The sequence below is a fragment of the Taudactylus pleione genome, unplaced genomic scaffold, assembly GCF_031769625.1.
Source record: "Taudactylus pleione unplaced genomic scaffold, aTauple2 ptg000442l, whole genome shotgun sequence".
In the NCBI taxonomy this organism is placed as follows: domain Eukaryota; kingdom Metazoa; phylum Chordata; class Amphibia; order Anura; family Myobatrachidae; genus Taudactylus; species Taudactylus pleione.
The window spans coordinates 6,377,177-6,386,922 of record NW_028284844.1 but is presented as its reverse complement, the minus strand read 5'-3'; the positions used below and the strand labels follow the sequence as shown (position 1 = coordinate 6,386,922).

The window sequence follows — 9,746 nt, the reverse complement described above, 5'->3', positions numbered from 1 at the left end:
AACTGACGCGTTTCGAGCTTAATGCTCTTTGTCAAGAAAGACCGAAACCTATGAGTGTCCGGAGACAGGGTTTTATCCGGAGCCGCTGTCTAAAAACCTATAGTGACACTCACAGCAACCGTATAGTAGGAACTATCTATTGCTTCTGACTTTTGTACATTGCTCCTATTGGAGCCAAATTTTAGCTTACCTTGTTGTAAGTAATTTTATGCCATTTTTGCGCTTTGTATGTTTTATGTAATTTTAGATGGTATTATTAAACCTGTTTTTTTTTTACCGTTTTACTACTGTTATCATTTTTAACCAAACCATTAGCGCTGTGATCACTATATCATTCTCAACATACAGTACTGAGCCCTTTCAGGACCAAAAATGAAACACGTATGATCTTAATTATGGTGAGAGTATATGTATTACATGTGGCACTGTATATGTGAGGTTTATTATTACATTACTCTCAGGGTGTCTGTGGTTCTCCCCCAAACTGCAGCATGACCAATTTCCACCAGCTCCTAGTCCTTGGATTGGGGAGTGTACTCTACCGCAGGAACAGGTAGCCTCCATATCGCAGAGAATTTAATAGCCCACCCTTAGATTTTACACTATGGACACAGCTTAATGGAGATGCTTTTACTTTGTTTATTAACAGACAAATCAAACCTCAGAGACTTATAAATACCCATTTATGGAAAAATCCTTTATACACAAATGTCATGTCCAGGATTCCGCTACTGTGGTGGAATCAAGTGTCCTCTTCAGAAGACGAGTAACAGTCTAATCCCAAGACCCCTCTGGTCTTCCCAGCAGCATCTGTGTCTTCTGTCCTATTCTCCAGGCTGTTTCCTGGACTGATAACAGCTTTTTGCCCCGGATGGGATGACAGAAGAATTTCTTTAAGTTTATCAGTGGTATCTCCGCCGGTGTTATAAGGTGACCTCAGCCACAGGTGCTTGGGGTGAGACCTTCTGCTATTGAAGGCTAAAGGCGCATCCTGCGCTGGGGAATCGGCACAGCGTAGGTCCAATGTGACTGGTTTCTCTTCCCCAATACTTGGGGCCTCCTCCTCGCTGTCGCTTTTCTCTTTACACGCACTGTCAGACAGGACGGGCAGGCAGAGCAGCTTACCGCTAGTGTGTTCACCTTCAAAGAGACACAAGTTACAATTCTAAACATGTTAGGGACACAAAGTGATGGTTGGTTACAGCCTGGTTGGGATGTGCTCTCAAAATAAACCGCTTTAGTGGAATTAGGTGCACTGGGCCTGATTCAGACCCGGAAGCTATTTGCGTACGCTCGCTGGCTAAAAGGGGCCAGCTATTTAAATCATGTGCTCGCACTGCGTTGCATAAAGCCGCCCACTAAGTAATAGCGAGCGGCCGCACTATGCGCTCGCACCTGTATAAAGACGCCCCTTTGCCACTCGCAACACACGTCATCTCCGGCAGTTTTAGGATTAATCGGGAACATTGAGAGCCATCGGAGCTGCTCGCAACAACATTGCAAGCAGTTCTGGCTAAAATACAACCCAGTCACGTGTGTAATGACGCTACTTTGCTAATTATGCACACCCATTACACGCCGTTCTGACGGTCAGGCACGCCTGCGTTCTCAGATCCACACCCCCGTTTTCAAGCACCTTCCCCTGTTACCACCCACAAATGGCACGATCTGTCACTCAAAATAGCAGCCCGACTGTGGGCTACGGGCAAGCACTTTCTCATCGTAATGACTGGTTCGCACACATGCATTGCGACTCATACGCAGATTGCTAAAAATCGCTCAATGCGAGTGAGCGCAGCATAGCGTCCGGGTCTGAATCAGGCCCACAGTACTTCTGGTTATTAAGGGGGTAATTTACACAACAAATGGAAGAGGATTTCCCCACAGCGTTTGCCCTTTGTCACTACAGATACTATAGGGAACCACCGCACCTGATTCCATCCACGTTGGCGCTTTCCCGTCGGCCGCCCTCTTCCTCGTGTATCCTCTCGGTTTCCAGGGGTGTTCCTTGCAGGACGGGTCTAACCTGCGTAACTTCCACAGATAACTTTTATATTCTTTTTTCAGTGCTTCAATCTTTTCTTGGAATTCCTGAATCTTTCTGTCCGAATAGTGAATCAAATGAGACTGCTGCAAATCAGATGCCGTAATCATTAATACAGAGAGTCAAAGACAGAAACTGAGCACTCAGTACTGTATGGTTTAAGTGTCCTCAACGTGTTTTCACTATGGCAGGGGACCCAAACCTTGCCTAGCCCTGTTGCTGATTTGAGAAGGGGGTGCAGTTCGCTAGCTCCACGAGGGTGGGGGATTTTACTGTGGGGGTAGGGGGCTGAAGCCCCTAGGTCAAATCCACCTGTGCACATAGCGTATACAACACTGCATTGTGAAATAGCCGCTATTCCCTCAACCTTCCACTATGTGCAGGTGATAGGTACACTTGCAGAAAATGTGTGTACCTATCTAACAGCATTTACTCTATATGTTCCCCAAACATAAACAACTGGGAGTAACGTAGAGGGCAGAGACAATCTGTCTTGTAGTTAGAAATCACCCTGCGGACTACAATGAATCACACTTAGGAGAATATTTAGCAGCTGCTTCTCGCTGGGAGGGGTAAAAACTAATTGAAGCAACCCTGCGCATTTTGCGGTTAATATTAGCGACGCTTTAAAGTTTGAAGTCAGACTGCTGACAGTCTTCTGAAAATATACCCCTTAGGCTGTATTATTGTATTAGCTACTTTACCTCTAAATAGTATTCAATCTCACTTTTGATGCTGGGAATCCATTTCTTCACGTCAGAAGCTGTATGTAGAGATGACTGCATGAAAAATAGAATATAGGAGAAAGGGGAATCGCATACAGCAACAATGTTGCAATTACATAAGACAATTATAGAACTGCTGTGTAGATAAAACACTGCCCAAGTCATATATGGACGCTTGTATGGCCTCATATGCAATGAACATAGGCATACTGTACATCTGGAAGTTAAATGATAAATTCTTCTCTCTGAGATAGCATACAACAGAGAAACAGACATTGGCCATATAATACAGATATCACATTCGTAAGTTATTCTATAAGAAACCCCACCCTTCCTGTAGTAATAAGAAACACGTTATATCACTGTATGTATGGCAGAGGTTCCCAAACTTCATTACAGTCCAGGTTTTAAGGATATCCATGTTTGAGCACAGGTGACCTAATTAGTACCTAAGTCAATTTATGGATATCCTTATATCCTGGACTGTAATGGCAGTGTTTAGGGAACTCTGCTGTAAGGCATAAGAGAATCTGCTTCCCAGAGATGATTATTTGGGAGTGATACACTTATACCCCTATTACAGCATAGCAAAGACCTGGGTTATTGCTGGGTCTACCCGGGTCGCAGCTCAGTGTAAAAGGGTCCCTGAAAAATAACCCGGGTCAAGTGACCCTGCAATCCAACCCAGGTAACTACCAGGGTTGGACCCAGGATGGACCTGGGTAATGGTGCAACCCGGGTTATCCCACCTGGGTCATGCCTAAAATAAGCTGATTGGTGGTTGTGGAGCAGTCACCTCCCACTTTTTATGACCTCACAAGTTTAGCAGGGCAGACCCAGGTTCAGTGTGAACTGGGCTGACCTGAGAATAACCCAGATCGATAGTGCTGTGTAAACGGGATCTGACCTGTGTTGGAACCATGTCTGAAAACCCAGGTCGGAGCCGTGTTTTTGGTGGAAAAGAGGTATTAATTATGTTGAAATAAACGTACTAATCTTGGTCTGTTACTGCTAATGTCCTTCACACGTCCTTCTGCAAAAAAAAAATAATATATATATATACATAAATAGTTATCAATATTTTACCTGCAAGAGTTGAACTACCAGTTACAGAGTGAGGAATAAGAAGAGGGCTGTAGGGGCTGCACATGCACCGTGACCAATTTAGTCAGAGACCAATTAGCCAAATAGACTGTAATTAGACTAGGGGAGAAACCACAGTAACAGGATGAAGCCCAAACATACTCCACCAGAGTAGCAAATGTTATCCATACTGTGCATTACACCCTGTGTACTGCCTTCTACTATACCCCATCATTACACCCTGTGTACTGCCTTCTACTATACCCCATCATTACACCCCGTGTACTGTCTTCTACTATACTCCATCATTACACCCCGTGTACTGCCTTCTACTATACTCCATCATTACACCCCGTGTACTGCCTTCTACTATACCCCATCATTACACCCCGTGTACTGCCTTCTACTATACCCCATCATTCACCCCGTGTACTGCCTTCTACTATACCCCATCATTCACCCTGTGTACTGCCTTCTACTATACCCCATCATTACACCCTGTGTACTGCCTTCTACTATACCCCATCATTACACCCTGTGTACTGCCTTCTACTATACCCCATCATTAAACCCTGTGTACTTCCTTCTACTATACCCCATCCATTACACCCTGTGTACTGCCTTCTAATATACCCCATCCATTACACCCTGTGTACTGCCTTCTACTATACCCCATCATTACACCCCGTGTACTGCCTTCTACTATACCCCATCATTACACCCCGTGTACTGCCTTCTACTATACTCCATCATTACACCCCGTGTACTGCCTTCTACTATACCCCATCATTACACCCTGTGTACTGCCTTTTACTATACCCCATCATTACACCGTGTACTGTCTTCTACTATACCCCATCATTACACCCTGTGTACTGCCTTCTACTATACTCCATCATTACACCCTGTGTACTGCCTTCTACTATACCCCATCATTAAACCCTGTGTACTTCCTTCTACTATACCCCATCCATTACACCCTGTGTACTGCCTTCTAATATACCCCATCCATTACACCCTGTGTACTGCCTTCTACTATACCCCATCATTACACCCTGTGTACTGCCTTCTACTATACCCCATCATTACACCCTGTGTACTGCCTTCTACTATACCCCATCATTACACCCTGTGTACTGCCTTCTACTATACCCCATCATTACACCCTGTGTACTGCCTTCTACTATACCCCATCATTACACCCTGTGTACTGCCTTCTACTATACCCCATCATTACACCCTGTGTACTGCCTTCTACTATACCCCATCATTACACCCTGTGTACTGCCTTCTACTATACCCCATCATTACACCCTGTGTACTGCCTTCTACTATACCCCATCATTACACCCTGTGTACTGCCTTCTACTATACCCCATCATTACACCCTGTGTACTGCCTTCTACTATACCCCATCATTACACCCTGTGTACTGCCTTCTACTATACCCCATCATTACACCCTGTGTACTGCCTTCTACTATACCCCATCATTACACCCTGTGTACTGCCTTCTACTATACCCCATCATTACACCCTGTGTACTGCCTTCTACTATACCCCATCATTACACCCTGTGTACTGCCTTCTACTATACCCCATCATTACACCCTGTGTACTGTCTTCTACTATACCCCATCATTACACCCTGTGTACTGCCTTCTACTATACCCCATCATTACACCCTGTGTACTGCCTACTACTATACCCCATCATTACACCCTGTGTACTGCCTTCTACTATACCCCCTCATCACACTCCTGTATACCCTCCTCCCATCAGTAACTACTATATACCCTCCTCCCATCATTACAACCCTGTGCCCCCCTGCTCCACTTAGTACAACCCCCCGTACCCGCGTCCTCCTCTCATTATACCCCCTCCACTCATTGTAACCCCCATACCCCCTCCTTCACTCACCTTTTCCACTCATTACACCCCCCGTACCCCCTCCACTCATTACACCCCCCGTACCCCCTCCACTCATTACACCCCCCGTACCCCCTCCACTCATTACACCCCCCGTACCCCCTCCACTCATTACACCCCCCATACCCTCTCCACTCTTTACACCCCCCGGAACCCTCTACACTCATTACACCCCCCCGCACCCTCTCCACCCATTTCCCCCCCCCTGTACCCTCTCCACTCATTACACCCACCCGCACCCTCTCCACTCATTACACCCCCCCGTACCCTCTCCACTCATTACACCCCCCCGTACCCTCTACACTCATTACACCCACCCGCACCCTCTCCACCCATTACACCCCCCGTACCCTCTCCACTCATTACACCCCCCCGCACCCTCTCCACTCATTACACCCCCCGTACCCTCTCCACTCATTACACCCCCCGTACCCTCTCCACTCATTACACCCCCCCGCACCCTCTCCACTCATTACACCCCCCCGTACCCTCTACACTCATTACACCCCCCATACCCTCTACACTCATTACACCCCCCCTGTACCCTCTACACTCATTACACCCACCCGCACCCTCTCCACCCATTACACCCCCCCGTACCCTCTCCACTCATTACACCCCCCCGCACCCTCTCCACTCATTACACCCCCCCGCACCCTCTCCACTCATTACACCCCCCGTACCCTCTACACTCATTACACCCCCCCCCGTACCCTCTACACTCATTACACCCCCCCGTACCCTCTACACTCATTACACCCCCCCGCAACCTCTCCACTCATTAAACCCCCCCCGATTCCAGTCATTACACCCCCCATACCCTCTCCACTCATTACACCCCCCACTGCACCCTCTCCACTCATTACACCCCCCCTGCACCCACTGATTACACTCCCCCCCGTTACCCCCTCCACTCATTACACATCCCCCGTACCTTCTACACTCATTAAACCCCACCTAGTACCCTCTACACTCATTACACCCCCCGCACCCTCTCCACTCCTTACACCCCCCTCCGTACTCTCTCCACTCATTACACCCCCCCCGCACCCTCTCCACTCATTACACCCCCGCACCCTCTCCACTCATTACACCCCCGCACCCTCTACACCCCCCCGTACCCTCTACACTCATTACACCCCCCCACACCCTCTCCACTGATTACACCCGTACCCCCCGCCTCCACTCATTACTCCCTCTGAAGCCCCACCTACCCTTATTACACCACCTGTACTGTTCTCTTCCCCCTCATTACTTCCTCAGTACCTCCTCAACTCCTTACACCCCTGTACCCCATCCTCCCCAAAATACTACCTCACTACTCCCCTTCATTACACCCCGTTATCCCCTCCACCCCTCATTACACCATCTTTAGCCCCTATCCTCACCCTAAATACCCTATACCTCCATAGACCTTCTGTACCCCTTGATCCCCTCCTTACACCCCTTGAACCACCATCCTCTCATCCTTCGCCCCCCCATCCCCTCTTGCTCCCCCTGTACCCCCCTTATCCCCTCATTACACTCCCCTGGACCTCCCTTATCCCCTCATTACACCCCCTGTACCCCCTTTATCTCTTCATTACACCCCTGTATCCCCCTTATCCCCTCATTACAGTCGGAGCACGGACCTTCCTTCTCCCGCTGCAGCCACAAGCGGTTGAGTTTCCCGAGCTGCTTCTCCTCGTTTCTCGCCATGTTTACCTTTACTTCCGGGTAAATTACGTGATGGTCACGACGCGAGGTGTAAAGGGGGCGGGGAGAACGTTGTCAGGGAGGCACCAAGAGTCCTCTCCACCAATCAGAACATTCCAGTGCCAGTGGGTGGAGTCAGAGACCGGGCGGGGAGCCGGGGGCGGTTAGCAGTGGCAGCTTCACCCGCAGCGGGATCATTATCATTACAACCATCATGTGTTACCCCAGACAGGGTAACTACCCTCCCCCTACTACCTGATGCTTTACCCCCAGACAGGGTAACTACCCTCACCCTACTACCGGATGCATTACCCCCAGACAGAGTAACTACCCTCCCCCTACTACCTGATGCTTTACCCCCAGACAGGGTAACTACCCTCCCCCTACTACCTGATGTATTACCCCATACAAGGTAACTACCCTCCCCCTACTACCTGATGTTTCTACTTCAGGGTCCATAGGGTATCCACAGGATACCTTGGGGTATAGGTGTGACGTCAGTCATCGGGCACCAAAGAGTTAAGCTTTCAGCCTCCCAGGATGCACTAGGTCCCCCTCCTATACCCCGCCCCCGAGCCAAGGCATCTCAGTTTAGTTTGGTGCCCGGCCGGAGTCGGAGGCACCTGCTAGAGGGGCTTAGAAGAGCCCCTGAAGCTTTTTCTTCATGCAGCTGTGGCTGCACATCTGGATGAACAGCATGGACAGTCAGTCCTGACGTCCATGCTGTCTTCCCTACACCCCGCCGGTACCAGAACGCCGGTACTGATCCGGGGATGCTGGTGGACATCTGGGGTCACAGCTAGCGGTGACCCCAGATGTTCCGGACCATGGCCGGATTCAAGGGGGGCAGAGGTAAGCAGCGGGGTCCCGCGGGGGGTCCCCGCTGATCACATGGTCCTAAGTCCCCAGGCAGGGGGCTCCCTGGGGACTGGCTGCAGCGTGGAGCCAGGCGACCAACCTGCGCTTCCACTACCCCCTGGGACAGCGGACCGCAGCAGAGCGGTAGCGCTGCGGCGTCCCAGGGGTTAAATGCATGCCAGGGGAGCGCGCCTTCCCTGTCTCACAGCCGGCGCCTCCCCCGCTGCACACAGCCCTCTCTGCACTGTGCTGACTGGCCCTGTGTCAGTGCTCCTCCCCCAGGCCAGCCTTCTCTCTGCTCCTCGGCGGCCATCTTTTCTGAAGCATGGTGAACGCTGCTGGAAGCCTGCATTGGAAGCATCGTGGTGTGGGTCCCCCCGCATACCTCTCCTCCGCTGTGGTCAGGTCTGTGTATGCAGCGCTGTGTCCTACCAGGCCCTGTGTCTGTGTAGTTGAGTGATCAGCGCTGTTAGTGCAGGAATTGTTATTTCTCTGCATTGTATGTGACTGTGCTAGCGCTGCTGCCTGTAACTTTTTTTCTAAACTGTCAGCTTTATACTGTCCCTGTTTTTTCTGCTAAGCCCTTGCGGTGCGGTGCTGCAGGGTGGTCTCTCGCCTCTTAAATATATAATTGGTGAGAGGGGTCACATACGTGGTGCCATCATGTCTGAAAGTGATTTTCCCCTCCAGCTACAGTGTACTACGTGTAAAGTACCGTTAGCGGAGGGGGAGGGTAGCGCGGAGGGCCTCTGCCAGCAGTGTTTGTCTATGGCGCGGCCTCTTACGGTTACTGCACCGGTACAGGAGTCGCCCTGGGCTTGTTTCGCTCAAGCGCTTACAGCCTTAGTGGGCCAGTTAGCTCCGCAGCCCGCGTTTACACCGATGGGTTTGTCCCAGCAGTCAGTGGTGTCGTCACCCATGCAGGGTTTCCCACGACAATTGGTGGTACCCCACAGTCTCCCTATGTCCCCGCTCCCGGTTTCTCAGGAGCCAGCGTGGGTTAACTCCCTGACGAGTTCTGTACAGCACTTGTCGGATGTGTTGCAAGGGGAGTCTGTGATGCAGCCGCATAAACGGCCGGTGGCGTCTCTTTCGGCTCCTTATGAAGATGACGAGGGGACGTCTGATGATCGGGAGATTCTGGATCCTTATGATCAGGAACCTCTCCATGCTAAGTCCAAAGTATATATTCCTGGACTTATTCGGGCGGTCCGCACAGCCTTGGTGATTGAGGACGAAGTTCCCCCAGCGGCTAAATCTAAGTATGCCTTTTTCAAAGATGTGAAGGGCGATGCCACAGTCTTTCTTCTTTCGGGTCAGTTGGTGGACCATTTAGAGGAGACGTGGAAACAGCCTGGCAAAAGATACCAGCCGCAGAGACGCCTGGCGGTGGCTTATCCATTTGCGGATAAT

At 50.1% G+C, this 9,746-nt stretch overlaps 1 protein-coding gene across 1 annotated transcript; it reads right to left on the bottom strand.

Moving 5' to 3' along the window:
* Positions 1-615: 615 nt before the first annotated feature.
* LOC148505715 (uncharacterized) lies at positions 616-7,516 on the bottom strand. The gene is made up of 5 exons (XM_088447875.1): positions 7,412-7,516; positions 3,762-3,802; positions 2,749-2,823; positions 1,932-2,130; positions 616-1,140 (listed from the first exon to the last, which is right to left on the bottom strand). Exons 1-5 carry the CDS (start codon positions 7,476-7,478, stop codon positions 743-745), a joined length of 780 nt encoding a protein of 259 aa, XP_088304001.1. The 5' UTR covers positions 7,479-7,516; the 3' UTR covers positions 616-742.
* Positions 7,517-9,746: the final 2,230 nt, after the last annotated feature.